This window comes from Doryrhamphus excisus, chromosome 10 (genome assembly GCF_030265055.1).
Source record: "Doryrhamphus excisus isolate RoL2022-K1 chromosome 10, RoL_Dexc_1.0, whole genome shotgun sequence".
Classification (NCBI taxonomy): Eukaryota; Metazoa; Chordata; class Actinopteri; order Syngnathiformes; family Syngnathidae; genus Doryrhamphus; species Doryrhamphus excisus.
The window spans coordinates 16,761,755-16,778,090 of record NC_080475.1 but is presented as its reverse complement, the minus strand read 5'-3'; the positions used below and the strand labels follow the sequence as shown (position 1 = coordinate 16,778,090).

General features: G+C 40.2%; 2 protein-coding genes across 5 annotated transcripts; both read left to right on the top strand.

Annotated features, from left to right (window-relative positions):
• The first annotated feature begins 96 nt into the window (after positions 1–96).
• Positions 97–2,044, top strand: ppp1r3da (protein phosphatase 1, regulatory subunit 3Da). The gene is made up of 2 exons (XM_058085017.1): positions 97–406; positions 698–2,044. Exon 2 carries the CDS (start codon positions 726–728, stop codon positions 1,647–1,649), a length of 924 nt encoding a protein of 307 aa, XP_057941000.1. The 5' UTR covers positions 97–406; positions 698–725; the 3' UTR covers positions 1,650–2,044.
• A 189-nt stretch (positions 2,045–2,233) lies between these two features.
• sycp2 (synaptonemal complex protein 2) lies at positions 2,234–16,334 on the top strand. Of its 4 annotated transcripts, none has more exons than XM_058085005.1 (43): positions 2,234–2,359; positions 2,870–2,911; positions 3,013–3,153; positions 3,261–3,394; positions 3,469–3,571; positions 3,653–3,677; positions 3,797–3,882; positions 3,966–4,060; positions 4,822–4,856; positions 4,976–5,118; positions 5,192–5,244; positions 5,383–5,428; positions 5,549–5,653; positions 5,742–5,802; positions 5,962–6,110; positions 6,295–6,360; positions 6,452–6,713; positions 7,170–7,306; positions 7,549–7,609; positions 7,883–7,928; positions 8,012–8,088; positions 8,205–8,584; positions 8,876–8,997; positions 9,074–9,110; positions 9,188–9,255; positions 9,326–9,371; positions 9,465–9,508; positions 9,790–9,850; positions 10,009–10,150; positions 10,235–10,299; positions 10,365–10,544; positions 10,901–11,027; positions 11,779–11,975; positions 12,186–12,488; positions 12,595–12,640; positions 12,796–12,921; positions 13,328–13,512; positions 14,550–14,644; positions 14,811–14,910; positions 15,066–15,124; positions 15,223–15,301; positions 15,764–15,820; positions 16,087–16,334. In XM_058085005.1, exons 2-43 carry the CDS (start codon positions 2,900–2,902, stop codon positions 16,156–16,158), a joined length of 4,428 nt encoding a protein of 1,475 aa, XP_057940988.1. In that variant the 5' UTR covers positions 2,234–2,359; positions 2,870–2,899; the 3' UTR covers positions 16,159–16,334. The 4 variants fall into 4 exon arrangements, with proteins under 4 accessions (XP_057940988.1, XP_057940991.1, XP_057940990.1 ...); XM_058085006.1 differs by lacking the exon at positions 2,234–2,359 and adding an exon at positions 2,373–2,398; XM_058085008.1 differs by lacking the exon at positions 12,796–12,921.
• Positions 16,335–16,336: the final 2 nt, after the last annotated feature.

The window sequence follows — 16,336 nt, the reverse complement described above, 5'->3', positions numbered from 1 at the left end:
CTGCATAGGTGCATTGTGGGACTTGGAGTTTTAGCATTCAGACTATGCTTTCGAATCAAGCAATAAAGCCGTCTTAGGTATCTTACTTCGTCCATTGTAAACAATAGGTAGGTCTAACATGGATGCGGGGTGATACATCTCCGAAAAACAGACTTTATTTGGATTACACCTGCATAACATGAAAAACATAACGTGAATCACTCCATCTCCCAGCTGCCCTGTGTGTACAGCTTCCTACTAGCTACTGCATGATAGCTGATCGACCGTGCAGGGAAACTTCCCACTTTTTGAGCGTTATGGAAGTGCTCACCAAACTGTGTTGCAGACTAGCATACGGACATGGAGGAACAAGCCGAGACTGCGGCGTGAAATGTAGATTTATTACCACACTTGGCGTCTTCGTATGGTAAGAAAAAAAATGTCCATGTGAAGTTTGAAGTTTAGCAATACATGCAGCTTTGCACGTACTCAATACACGCCCACTTTATTTCCTGCATTTATCACCACAATGTTGTTGCCCACCATGTCATATAGGCAGTAGCCACAACAATAACTACAACACAAACGATAGCTACAGCAAAACGACTAAATAAAAACACTACGACACACACTAGACGGTTACAAAGGTAACATATTGTCAGTTGTAAAGATGTAGTAAAATAATGTAGGCACTAAGTGATTTCTACATTATTTGTAGGTGAGCAGGGCACCTGTACCTTGACAGCATGGACAGCGGCTGGTTTATTGGACGAGAGAAGATTTTGTTCACAAGCGCTGAACAAGAGACAACAATGTCAAGCTCACGCAGAGTATTTTCAAACCCCTGCCTGACCATCGACCTGACCAACATGCTACGGGGAGTTAAAAGTGATTCAGAGAAGACACCGATTCCCATCCGGCCTCCAGGTCCCCGGTTGTCTTCACCAAAACCCCCTGCGGTCCACGCGGCCTCTTGTGAGCCCATGCCAAAATCCATCATCCGACAACGGTCGCAGTCTCTTCCACCTGTCAAAGAGAAGAGGAGGCAATACCGACATATAGGGGTACGGTTTAGTGACTCCCTGGGCCTAGACTTGGAGAATATCAAACTTTTTGATTCAGGAGAGGAACCCTCTGTGCCACACCATGTCAGCTTTAGATTGCTTATGGCTGCAGAAATGGCAGATGGAAAGCACTTGGAGATATCCCTGCCTTTTTTAAAGCCACTTTTTGACCAACAGCCGGGCGATGATCCTGCGTTCTTGCATCGGCTCTTTAAGCGCAAAGTGTGCCTCGAGAGAGTCCTGTGTTTAGAACTCAGTGTGATTGGAATCGCCCAGGTGCTTAATCTGGATTTTGAGAAAGCTGTAACGGTCCGCTATTCATTTACAGAGTGGAAGAGCTGTGCAGAAACTAAGGCCTCGTGGGTGTCGACCAGCTCCAAGATCCGTGAAGGAGGAGGTCAACTCAGTTGTGATGTGTTTCATTTCCACCTGCCTGTTCCTCCATTCCTGCAGCCTGGAGCAGTGTTAGAGTTTGCCATCCAGTATAAGGTTTGTGGAGCTGAATACTGGGACAACAACGATGGAGATAACTATAAGTTAATATGTCATAACTACAAGCATTCGGTGCCCAAGGAATGCGAGGACAGTATGGTTCACTTTTTTTAGGATGCTGGCACAAAAAAAACATTAAGCACACTTATTGAAAATGTGTGACTTGTTTGTCATTTTTGTAAAATTGCAATGCAATCAAATTTCCTATTATAACCCTAGCAGAATAAACTCTTAAGAAGTTCACCCAAAGAGAAATGAATACACACTAACTTAATTTGTAACTACAGCTTTCGGTTTTAATTTTTAAATGTTTTCATCGTTCACTTAAAAAGGAAGCACCTTCATGTCTGAATGGAAATAAAGCTCAGTATAAAGTGTAAATGAAAGCACCTATGAGCAATATTATTTATGGTTTAACACTTGTTGTCATGTTTGAAGATAGCTGCGGTAGAAAATAAATGAATAAATGTAAATATTTTTTTCTGTATAGAAAAACATGTGCCACACAATTTTGTAAGCCAAATGCGGAAGAATGATTATAAATATCTATTTTTTTTAATTTGCTAATAACCACAAACAATGTGCATTTTTGTGTAATAAAAGGTGATTCTAATTCTATTTTTCGGCAATGGTGGAATAAGTATGGGTGACAGAGTTAAACTTAAGTGACGTCATGAGCAATTACCGTAATAACCATAAAACCCATAAATACACAATTTTAAAAGACGTGGTTTGAGCTTGAATTGAATGGGCTGTCATTTATAGTGCGTAAGTAGGCGCATAATTTTAGTTGTGTAGAAGAGAAAATACATCGCTTTTGAAACGTAAGTAAATGTCAGAAAGCGGATTCTTCCTCATTGAAGGTATTTTTTTGTCAACGTGTATGTTTTCGTGTATGTGCTGATTGAACCTCAGGAATTGGCGCCCCTTCCGGAGTAGTGTGAAAATTAGCAAAACTTTGCACATCTTTGTATATGACTTCTACTGTATTTCAGTTTTTAGCTCACCACCGCAGTCAAGTTTTTTTAAATCTCTAATTTGCCCTAATTTAAGTAACGTTTTAGAAAGGTTATTTACACGGGATTTTCTTGAAACATTTAACAATTAGCCACTGCTTGTGATGCGACACATGCTAGGAGACTACATAAACGTCGAGGCTAACGTACTCCTCATGAGCATAATATCATAAATCGGCTTAGTTTTATTTGGAATAACTGATGTCGAACTTCTGTGTCAGTTACATATGGTTGAAGGGTGTGTGTGTGTGTGTAGCAACAAAGTTTTTTATTCACTTAATTTTAAAACAGTAACAATTCACAAAGTTTCCCCCTCAGATGCTTCTAAGCCGCAAAGCTTGAAGAATAATGACTTCAGAGGTATACAACGTTCGTCATTAATAGAAGTCCAATGCATAGCATGAAGTGTATGGGGTATACTCACACTGAATGCTAAATGACAGCAATGATTATATTTATAGTTGGAAAAAGCCCTGGATGATGCATTCAATAGCAGAGACGTTTCAGCTCTGAACAGATTCCTGCGAAGGACTACCAATGAAGCTACGACCATAAAATGTCCCCAACAATTTCTTAACAAACTGGATACACTTATCACAGAGGTGAGATACGATGCTGTATGCTTCTGAAATTACACAGTTAATGTCTAACTGTGTGTGCATTTGATGAAACCACCACATGTAAGTAAGTAAGAGATGTATTAATGCAGAGCTTGGATCAAAAAGACTCCAACACAGCCTGTGGTGGTCTTGCAATCCTACACAAGTGTGGGGGGAACCTTAGATTACCCGATGGAGGTCAAGGACTGTCAGGAATAATAGCTCAAGGCCTGATGAAAAAGATAAGCATATTAACCACACACACTTTTTGTACACTCTTTATGAAATAAAACAATTAAATCATATTGTTTTGCACATGGTTCAGTGGTTTGAGAAATGCAAGAAACTGTGGATTCAATGCAAGCCACAGTGGGACGAGTCTTTGTCCAGACTTTCTGAAGACTTCTTTGATGCTGTAATGGTGAGCTAGTGTTTGGCTTTAATTTATTGTACCTTCCTACTGTATTATGCTTATTGTTATGTGTCTCTGGTTGGGTAACAGGTGGTCCATGAAGCGTCCCAACAAGGTACGTTTCTTCTTGCTTTTCTGAGAGTTTATGCCATCTCTAGTGTGAACATATTGTCTACTCTAGACTCCTGATCATGAATGTAAAATAAAATGTCATGACTCATTATGCATTTACAGCGGCTTATGGAATGACCGAGTCCTTCCTGTATCCTATTGGCCACCTGGTAGTCGATGCCAGAATTTACATCATCATCAAGAAGGAGGTTTGATGCACCACTTTTGATGAACATTACTCAATTATGCTTTTTGTCTGTATTCACAAATGTAACTATTCATATTTTTCTAGGCAATCCGTAAATTTAACATGTTTCTGGAAAAAATCCCGGTGGGATTGAAGAAAGAAAAGAAGATTCTGAGCTCACAGGAGGCCTCAGATATTATGTAATCACATTTGTTCTATTTACTTGTTTATCCATTTAATTGGGACCTATTATGATTTTCCACTTTTCTGACCTATATACAGTATGTTGTTTCAATATTGTGTTTGTGTGTTAAACGATGCCAAAACATCAGATAGTGAGGTTTGCGCATTTGGAAGTGAGTTCTGAAAGACGTTTTGGATAGCTCTGCACGCTCGTTTTTTTTCTAACACCGAGTTGTCCAGACGTCAATGCAAGCCGAACTTCCTTATATGGGCTGCAAACGGCCTGCACTCACCTACGTAGCCAGAAGTCCTCTGGAGCGCTTGGGAGTGGGACCAATCACAGCAGAGTGGACGTACTCTAAACATTTATGTGTGTTTTATTGTAGTAGCAGCTCTACAGGAGTCCACAACTAAATAATTCTAAGCGGCGAAAATTAGCATAATAGTAGTTGTGATTTTCAGGTACACTGTTACAAAAATAAGTTCTGTTAAATAACAGATATAGCCCAATTCCCCGGCCTTACCTTGTTCAGTAGATATTACCGCCATGGACTTCTTTTTATGGGGCTATGTTAAAAATCTCATGTATAGAACAATGATGGATACTTTTTTAATCTCTGAGAGAAATTCAATTTGGTTCTGTAGTATTTTGATGATATTTTCAACTTACTACTAGTGTTGATATTTATATAATAAATACTTTATTGACACACTCATTATTCACATTATTCACACATTATTCTTACTGCATTTACTCTGCTTCATCATATTCCTACAGGACCAAGTTGGCCGGTCAGATATCACATTGCGGGGGTAAATCCTTAATATAACACAATCTTCCTTTATTCATGAATGCACAAAGACAAAATGTAGAACATTAATATTTTATTCATACCTGCACAAAAATGTAGAACAAAGTCTGTTTTTGTCAGATTATGATTTTCAGATCGCTCTGATTGAGGCATTGTTCCGAATGACCACTCCCGACCAGAGAATGGAACTCACGGATCACTGGTTCAGCATGGCTCATGTGGCTGGTGCTTTTGTCCAGATCCAAGTTTCCGAGTTTGAGGCGGTAAAAAATGTCATCTCCATAATGTGCCTTTACAGTTTTTGCACTGCCCTGACCTACACTTTTCTGATTTCAGGATTGTCGCAGGTTTCTGAACTTTGTGAATGGAATACAAGGAGACAGGAGAAGGTACACTAAATAGATTTATTTTAATTAGAACCAGGCTTTCCAAGGTTAACTCTGAAAATCTTAGAAGAGTAAAGTTTGACGTTACAATAATGATGGAGTGTTTATTTCACTGACATATAAATGTCCTCTTGACTACAGAGTTCATTCCTTCCCGTGTTTGAAGGTTTATTTGGACAAGTTTGAGGTCAGTAGCTGTGGCTGTTAAGTACAGTATGTCTGAGTGTCTCAGTAGTCAAGCTGGAATGCAGTTCGAGAATTTACTACCGTTAGTGCTGAACATTTGTGCTCATGGTGTGATGCTCAGCTGTTGATGCCTGCGGATGATAAGATGAACGAATTCTGGATTGACTTCAACCTTGGCAGCCAATGCATCTCTTTTTACTTCTCCAATGCTGACGATAAGTCTCAGGTATGTCAAGACTGGCTGTACGTGTACTTTACACAGCCAAAACCAACTGTGCATCTGAGTGTTATACCTCATGACCTTTTCCACGTAGATAGGCCTGTGGGATACAATTTGCATCAGTGACAAGGAAGTCCAAAGTTACACTGTTACAGGTAGTTGCATACACTATGCATGTGGGTTTTCTCCGGGCACTCTGGTTTTCCTCCCACTTTCCGTAAACATGATGCATGTTAATTGACTTGGATGAGAGTGTGAACGGTTGTTATCTGTACCCCGCCGATTTTCTGCATAAATGTGTACATTTCCTCCAGAGAGGGGAAAGAGACAAGTTCTAAAGTTGCAGCTGACAGAAGTGGTTGTGGCCGGTGTGATCGAAGGATCAAGTCTTGTTGTCCACTTCAGCTCTGCCTTGGACATCATGCAAACTGTTGGTTACGTCTATGGAAGCAAAAAGAACAAAGTAAAGCACATGTTTTTTATTAACATTTATAAGCACAAGTGTATTTAGTTGTGTTTTAAACTTATTAGTAATAAACACATAAAATACAGAAGTAGTATGGAGAAGTTCCTGGCAACCATGTATGACTAACATTTGTAATTGAGCCTGTTTGGGTATTTGCATTAAAAAGTCTTATCTCCTACAGACCATGGCAGTAAAGACATCTGTTGCAGAGACCACAGTAAATGTTATCATGGAGGGCAACTCCCAGGTATGGCGTACAGTCGATATGAACAGTATGCTTAGAACGAATGTTAACCACTTAAATCGTGCCGTGAATGTGTTTTGTCTCTCTCGAGCAGGCCGTTGTTCCAGAGAGTCAGCTGTCCCCTGGTGACAGCGACAAAAACAACGCCTCCTGCCTTTTGCGTGTGCGGCCTCCATCAGCGCAGGCGAAAGACTTTTGTTGTACCTCATCTAGTACTCCATATAAATTGTCTACTTCCTGGTTTTCTGCCCCCACAAAGATGAGGATTTCAGAGTCAACCATCTTCATCAACAGCAGTTCCAAAGGGAGTGTACATGGTGGAAGTGTCCTTTCAGGTGGAATACCTTCAAGTACAGGTATGTGACACTAGACCGGTACTTGTTGGGCGGGCTCTCCAGAGACGTGTGGTGAACTGTCAGGTGGGCCGTGAAAGACAGGGAGTACTATCAATCTTAGTGCAGACCTGCCAACATGTACAAATTTATTGTACTCGACATGCAGTTTGACTCTTCAATACACCTGGTTCACAGCTCTCCATTTTGTTTCATTTTCCTGGTTTCAGTTTTGAATTCAGTTTGTGCAGGACACATAAAAAATAGATATTATCAGCTTCTCAATAGCATTTTAAATTTGGTGTTGTGAAAAACTTTCTGTCCACTCTGGTGGGGGGGGGGGCATGACAGAAGAAAACTGAGAACCACTGCACTAGACCATAACAATGAGTATCTTTATAATCAGTAGTCAAACACTGACTACATGTTTGCTTAAACAAATGACATTCTCAGTTATTGCCTCTTTGTGCATGGGGACAGGGAAACCATCTCTGGAGATGTTACCTGCTTCTGATAGAAAGAGAGAAAATAACCTAGCAGAAGAAAAGCCTTCTGATGAAACCTTCAGCCGCAGCAATTCACGTAACAGCACAGAATCAGGTGGCACAAGAAAACGGGTATGTCTATGGAATGTTCCCCCTCTTCCAAGAAAAGTGCAGTTCCCCTTTAAGATTGTGTGTGTGTGTGTGTATACACATAGTATATGCATAATGTACGTGTAGATTATTATTTTAAGTGCTATGTGCATAATTGTGCTATTCCCTGTGATGTTATGATGCCAGCTGATAATATTCATGCCAGCTTGTAAATTAAATCATGAATCGCCTTGCATTATTAACTTTTTCTGTCTGTCTTGCAGAACATACCAGTGATAGCAACAGGAATGATGCAAGCAGGACAGGGCACAGAACAGTCTCAGGGTAATTTACTGCCAGGCAGTTCAATCTGAAAGTAAACGTAGGGCTGGGGATCTTGGGGTACCTCACAATCCATTGCGATTTGCAATACGTGGCTCATGTTAATTTCAATATCCGGCGGATACAACAATTTCATAGGTTATATTTTGCATCAAATTTTAAGTACGAATAGCTGTCGTGCAAAAACAATAACATTGTTTTCTGCAACATAACTGAAGACCGGATCACACCCCTTTGTTGAAACAACACTGTCTTACTCACATCTCTTTTTTACAGAAGATTGTTTTGTGCCGGACACCCAGCCTCTAACTGAAAGAAATGAGTAAGGACCAACATATATTCAATTTGGAATATATATTTAGTGTATAGTGTTTATCAGATAATGATTCTTTGGTCAACTTGCAGGTCTCACTGGAGGAAAATGTCAGTTTCAGATATTCTCAAGATGCCTACACAAAAAATGTGTCATCTGCCAAATCCCGGTAAGCAATTTGTGCACAATTGGTGTAATTTTTAAAAGCAAGTAAGTGCACCTAAACAAAAACACCTTCTTCTTGATGATTAAAATATGTTCAAACATACACTTTCATCTGTGTAGAGCTATGTTCCGATTTGCCAAAGAACCAGAGGTGCCCCTCATCTGCTCCAAAGATTCCAGACCCAGCTAGTATAAAGCAGTTTCATACCCACGCCGCCCAGCAGCCAAAAGAGGTCATCAGTCGGAAAAACCCTGAAAACCCTGATTTTGGGCCAAAGGAAGCTACCATAGCCATGGCATTAAGGTCTGATGGAAAGGGCTCCACAGGAAAACACAATGGGGACTCATCTGCTTCCAAACTGCGCAAAGACGTTCTTGTTGAAGGAAAAGACCCGGACAATGAAAAGCGCAGAGGCAAGCTATTATTGGTAACAGATGTCCTGCCAGTCAAAGCTCCAATCAAGGCATCCATATACAACCAGGAGAGAACACCAAACAAGGTTATGCATTGTTGCTTTCTGTAATCCAAGCTCATATTTCTTCACTCCTACATTGTCAAATGTTACATGCAACGTCTGGTGGACACAACAATGTTGGATGATGAAATTATGTTATGACGTTACCCAGTTGTAAATTAGTGTAATCAAACCTCGACATGACTTATTGCAGGTTCAACCTCTAATCATCACCATGATGGAAATCCAAATTACATTATCCAAATTACTGTTACACCAATCGCAAATTGGTGTAACAGCATTCTGATATTATATCTCATGTTTGATTTCATTTAGAGAAATGCAAAGGTTGCAGAGAACATGGTGGAACTCATCTCAAGGCATTATACCAGGAACAACCAAACCAAAGAAAAAGTTGGAACTGTTCCTCACCGCTGGATTCCATTCAATGTTAACAGGTACACAGTGCACACACTTGTGTTGTCCTATGACAGTTGCTTTTAGTGGGTTGTCTTTGTTCAACTGTGTAAATAGGCAACTCTTTAATATGAGCTGCGTTCCATCTGGTAAAGTAAGTAACAGCTACTTTTATTGATTTATCATGGTGAGTCACTACCTTGAGGTTATTGATAATTGTACCTGCTGCAGAAAAATGTTGAAGGACGAGATGGAACCAAGTCCCACAGTAGAGATGAATCAAATTCTACTAATCAGAGGTGATTACGTTCATCTTGAGAAGTTGACATTTTATACCAAATGTTTTTCATACTTTTTTCTGTTGTACAGGAAAGATGTGTTTTCATTTAGTACCGATGAACCATTCGGTGCAGGGGTAAATAATACCTTTCTGTCTTATAATACCTGAATGCTTGATAAATTATTATCTTCTAACTGCTGTGTGTATTGTCATGTTATCCCTGTTTAGGGAAGAGACAAAATACTCATTGACAAATCTACAATATCAAACAAGTATGTCTGTTGGCCAAATCCAGGCCATCACTTTGTCTGAATTATGTGTAATTATTATGAGCATGTTGAAGTATGCGATCAGAAAATCTGCCTCATAGCCTGGTGGTTTTGGTTCGGATCGCAGCTAGTACGTCTCTGTGTGGAGTGGTTTTCTATATGTGCCCTGCAATTGACACATGTGCTTTCATAGACTCCAGCTCACATGTGACCCTAAATGGTATCCATGGTAGAAAATGAATGAATTAATGAATATATTGTAATTATTGTTTACTTTTTGCCAGAAGCCTTCATGACTCCTCAGTGCACCTTAAAACAACTGGGAAAAGACAATCCGCAGCAAAAGTATGTTTTATGATATTACATTTGTTTGTTTTTTTTCATTCTGTATATTTGATGTCCTCACAATTTACATTTTATTCGAACACCAAAGACAATGTAGTAATTGGTGTATAATGCAGTAAATACTTACTACCTATCTTGTCCTGTGCCATATATTGCAGCTGAAGAAGAAGCAGCTGTTCAGTGATGCAGACATAGACTATGGCACCACCGATGTCAGCTGGCTGAGAGAGTCGAGCAAGAAGCCAAAAATAATTACTTATGGCCGAAAGAAACCAATCACAACCAAAGCATTCCAGCCATGTAGGCTGTGTGTCGTCCTCCTAATCTTATGTCTCAGGTAGTGACATGTTGATGTGACATGTTTTTATCTTTCTGTCATGGTAGATGAATCCCCGATTTTACCCCCATCCTCCCCAAAACCTGCTAAAAGAAATCCAAGACTCAACAAGGTTGGTCACTATTTTTTTTCAAGGTGCATTACAACAGCCATCCACAAGGTGTCATTGTTTCCTAGAACGTACCTAATTTGAGGAAGATGGAACAACCAAACATTGTGAAGAAACCCGTGGCAGCACCTGGCAGACCATGCAGTGCTAGAAAGCGACCTCAGCGAGCTGCAGCCTCTGCTAAGAACTACAAGGAGCCAGACACGGATGAGAGCCAGTCAGAATTTGACAAACCTTTAACAACCGCGGTAATCTCTCCATTAGTCTGCCTACGGTACAGAAAATATGGAACACATGCAAGTGCATTTTTACAGTATACATATATATATTACAGTATATTTGTTGTCAGCCTATGATAGTGATTTGACAAAGTTTAACTACTGAGGTATATTTCTGATGGTGTTTTCTTAATCTATATGCTATTGTAATAACAGCATGACTGAAAATTGTTGATCGTTTCTATGGTACTGCTTTAGTGTGTGTATACACTACAGATATCCGGATTGAATGATTATCTAATATTCAGTCTGTCTTAAGCATCACATATTTGTGCACATATACGTACATAAACTTCCATTAAGATATGAATTTTCTTCACCAACAGATACACAAAGTTATTGTTCGTGACAACAAGTCCAATGCTGCAAAAATTCATGTCCAAGAACAGACGACCATGTCAAAGTGTCCTCCTGCCCACCGGACCGCTCCTCCCTCTATCGAGAAGATGCGGTGTAAGATGCTACATTATATTAATGACCTTGGTCAATTAGTCATTCATTCATATTCTACCGCTTATCCTCACGAGGGTCACGGGGGTGCTGGAGCCTATCCCAGCTGTTTTCGGGCGAGAGGCAGGGTACACCCTGGACTGGTCGCCAGCCAATCACAGGGCACATATAGACAAACAACCATTCACACTCACATTCATACCAGACAATTTGGAGTTGCCAATTAATGTAGCTTGTTTTTGGAATGTGGGAGGAAGCCGCAGTCCCCGGAGAAAACCCACGCATGCACGGGGAGAACACGCAAACGCCACACAGAGCTGGTGGTATTGAACTCGGGTCTCCCAGTTGTGTGGCCTGCGCGCTAACCACTCGCCGCCGTGCAGCCCACCTTGGTCAATTAGATAAAAGTAATTTCTTCATCACTTCTTAAAATACTTCATGGCAAATCAAGATGATTTCATAGTTGTATTAGTTAACTATGTTTAGCTAGCAAAAAAGCACAACTTTTGCTTTGATATACGCTAAATGTAAAATGTATGCAAACCGGAATTGTTTATCTTAATATAAAAACATGCTAATCAAGGTTCCACTGTACAAAATTGTGTCAAGTGAGTATGGTATGTACAGTATGTATTCATGTTGACGAAGTGTTGCTTTTCAAGCTCCATTTTTTTCCCTCTCTAAATGTAAAATAAGTCATTTATTGAGCATTCAAGCCAGCCGTTTGAACTGTGCTTATTTTTAACGCTTCCAGTACATGCAAGGTCCAACCAGTCCCTGGATTTGCCCTGCTCTCCTCTTCTCAGCCTGCGAGGGTCCCCACTCTGTTCCTCCCCACACCTTCCTTGCCAGAAAGCCTCACCAATCTCCAGGCTACCTAAACATCACTCCAGATTCAGTGACAAAATAGACTCTTTCTCCTTAAGTGGAACATCCCCCGAGGCAATAGAGGTAATACACTTTTTGCAATCGGTACACTCATTCTATTGCGTGCTATTACTATGATATGTGGAGCAGAGTAGCTAAGCCAAGTTCTCCAGGCCTGAGTTTGACACATGATCTAGATGGAACTGTTTCATTAGTCGATTATTTCTTAAGTTTCTATAGTTCCTGTACTCCTTTTTCACATCACATTGCTTTCTTTTGTCCGTTTGTTTGCAGACAAACATAAGCGGTACAGGAGATGGATGGATGCATGGATGTCCGATCCAACAGCGATTGTCCTCATCTCCTCAGTCCCCTCTGTCAATGTCTCCCTGTCTCCAGTTGACATCCACAAAGCTGCCAGCCATCTCCCGTACTCCCCATGTATCATTCCCTGAAGTCAACACCAGTCATCACCTCCACTGTAGCTTCAGTCAGACATCTAATGTATCTCAGTTTTCCCTGAGTCTGTCATCTTTATGCTCCAGTAGAATTAAGCAAAGCCCAATTACTCCACAGGCTGTTTGTCAGAAAACAGAGGTTGGTTGTACTGTACAGTATGTGTCTATTGTCTCATAGATTGGTGTTGTTGTTTAATTATTGTGACCATCAAACATGAAATAATGCATAATTTCCCTTCTAACAGAAAGCACCCCATTCAGACAAAGATTCGACACATTGCCACATCTCAGGTAAGAGTTGGTGTGCCTTTTAGCTTTGCATTTAAATGCTTTCACATTTAAGCAGTTGAAATTAAGACATGCAATATACAGACCTGGAATATTATCAAATATGTTTTACAAAGAACCCTTATTTTAAGAATTGTAACCAGTAGACTTTGTGATAGGACCCAATCGAAAGCGCACCCTCCCTTTGTCCAGTAGCTCTGAGGAGGAGGAAGAAGAGAGAGAGGAAAAAAAAGCAAGAAGGAAGCACCCTTCTAGATTAAAACCTCGCAAGTTGCTCAACTCTTGTAAGAAAAAAGATGATGCATGCACACATCGGTATTCTTTTCCCCTAAATTACATTAAAGTGAACACTTGGGGCTCTAACTTCGTGGACGAGGCGCAGGCGTGCCGCACCTGCCCTTCGACGCGCCAATATGGTGTGGCCAGCGTACAGCGCCAAGCTGAAAATGTGGACACCTTCCCTGGTGCGCCCCCATGCCATCTTTGTGCAGTCCAGTCTACTGTACTGGCTGTGTACAGTACAGCACTGGACCAAATTACCATCTTGCGCTGCACCACGAAATTAGCCCACAGTGTTTTTCGGATTTCATTTTGTAATGATACTTAAAAATACTTTAAAAATGCAGCTTGTGGCATGATGTTAAAGTTGAATTTCCTGAATCGCTCCTGTGGTTTGTGTGTCCTCTAAAGTCGCTGAGGTGTTGGCTGAAGGTGAGATGAGCCAGGCGTTGTCCACCTCCTTCACAGTGTCATCAAGTCATTGGGATGCTGATGGGGAAGATCAAGACATGGAGGTTTTGGAGCTACCTGATGTCTTACTCAACCCCAGTAAACTATGTCAGCAATTCAGCTCCGAACTAAGGAACAAGTTCAAGGTTGGACACATACAGTACATACAGTGGAACCTCAGTTACCGTACGTCCCGGTTAGCATGTTTTTTGTTTGAAAGTTTGCGCCATCGTTTTTCCTCAGTTTACGTACATTTTTCTGTGAGTGTACAATGTGGCATGAGTATTGTTGCAGTATTAATACACTGCGTGAGTCCAACTGTGTTTTTAATTCATTTTTATTACAAAATATCATTAGCTTGCTAACCAAATGGCAACTGGAACCGGAAGTTAGCTATTTCGGCCGTCTGTGATGTTTTAGTGATTAACTCTCAAACATGTTCACACAAAACACAATTTTGTAGTTTTTAAATTATACTTTTACATAAAATAATTATGAATACATGTACATGATGAATGAAAGGGTTAAATTAACATTTAAGGTTACTTTTACCTTCATTGAGGACGTGACTGTTCCCAAAGACCCGCCCCTTCAGCACCACCTTCTTTTTTTGGCATATGTCATGTTTCTCAACTTCTCTCAAAAATGCTGCCACATGCAACTTTCTTTGGCTCCATTTTGGGTTACTGAGGTGACAAGCATGATTTTAATTGAATAAATAACTTATGGCAAAACAGGAAGGTGGTGGTAAAGAGGAAGATATTGAGCTTGCTGCCACATCGTGTTTTTGGGAACAGTCATGTCAAGAATCACACTTTTCATGAAGAGAAAAGTACCCTTATATGTTAATTTATCCCTTTCATTAAAATGTATACTTGTTCTATTCATGTCAAACGATGAATGAATGAATGAGATGGCCCTTTATTAATCTGAAGGGGGTAGAAGGGGGACAACAAGAGGAGAGGGAAAACATAAAATAAAAATAATTGTTTAACTATAACAACGTGTTTTGTGTTAACACTTTTCACCTTGTGGAATGGATTTATAAATTTTACATTATTGCTATTACTGCTATATTCTATTACTTGCCCATAATAACAGTCCCTGATAACACTACGTATGTGTTTGTAAAAGCATTTGTTAATTGTTTATGAACTTGTCTATGAAATGCTTTTTCATTTAGAATCGCTTTAAAATTATGGATGGTTACAACAAGCAGGGGATTAAGGCTGTAGAGCAACATGTCTCCTCTTTCAGCATGCAACTTGGCAAACACAGGTCAGTAAGTATTTACTTAATGTTGCAAATGACACATTTTTGGATCATATGACTCCTCCTGTAATGCTCACACAATGAATTAAATATAGCTCAAACCCTGTACTTGTTTTCCTCCAAATTGTTTCTCTTTTAAATTTATATTGTGTGTTTTCTGTGCACTCTGCAGGACTCAGCAGCTTGAAGCAGTCAAGGCAGTCCTCCTGGATGAGCTCTACAAACTGGAGCAGGGGAACGCTGTGCTGAATAGCATGGAGAAAGACCTAAGTGTAGATCACACTGTTCCTTTGTTCCCCTTTCGCTCCCTCTCACACATGCAGTACACACTCAAACCAAATAGTCTTGTGTCAGATGAGATTCCCACTACGTATATGTTTTCTTGTGACTTCACCAATGTGTGACGAATGTTTTGCCACTTTTACAGATGTACTGGAAAAAGCAGTGCATATCTTTCCAATCTTATCGAGAGGAGGAAACCAAGAGGTAAAAAAACCAAACTTATATTCATATAACAGATTTAGCAGCAAAGTCGCTAAGTTGGAAACACTGATTACAACGTCTGCTTTGATTGTTCCATCCAGTCAGGAGGTCTTGAAGAGAACCCTCCAGAATGACGTGTGTCCAAGCTTGGAGTATGAGGAGCGATTGTTCACATCCCAGGTCTGAACTTATTTTACAGACACCCATCTACAGTCCTTCATTGGCTTTGTTTTAGATTCAGACTGATTGACCGACTCACTGTAGCCAATTGCCAACAAGCTTCCACTGAAGATTAGATCACTTATTGTTTTTAGAACCTCTCACTTTTGCGTGTTTTGTAATCACTGCATTATATGACCAGCATTTTGTTGTCATCTTATGAGTAACACTTAACAATAAGGTAGATACAATTTCAGTAGCTAATGAGGAACAAACCTACCTAACCCTAACTATGATTAATTAGTTCCTCAGCAACTCCTCCAGTCAGTAGTTCTTCATTAGTTCATCTGTAACTATTTTTGTGTACCTTATTGTAAAGTGAGACCAACTTATATCCTGTGTCATATCTTGTGTGTGTGTGTGTGCCCGCTCATGTGGTCTACATATACCCTTGACATTGGGCCACTCTGCTGCTGTTTCAAGATGGCTCTGATTAGGAAAGACTTAAAAACAATTCAAGAGAGACTTCTCAAAAAGATGGTAAGTGGGCCTGACACTCGTGATCCTGTTTAACATCGACTGGTGGAGCTTTCTATTTTTGCATTTGTCATACATGAGATCTTAACTGAAAAAAGTTCCCTACTTGGTGGAGTAAAACTTCATTCATTCAATTGCTGAAAAGAATGCATGAGAAAATTTTAGAAGTTGTCCTGTGGGACACGTTGTGGTCAACTGTACATTTGCTGTTCCAGAGAATCTGTGATTGTGGATGGAAGGTTTTCACTGTGGTTGTGTGCATTTTGCAGCAAGAGGAGGAGTTTCAGAGTGTGAAGAGAAGTCTGCGCAGGCTGCTCTTCCCTGATGGAGCACATGACTGACTGTTCTTCCAGAGATGTCGATGCATTAAGGTTCTGTAGGTCACCACATAGTGCGATGTTATGTTTATGATGTATGATGTTCTTTTCGGTATGTTTATATGGTATTAGTTAAATGTAAACTGTCCTCATTCTGACAGAAGTTGTAAAATTCTGCATTTTCAATTAACAATTTTAATTA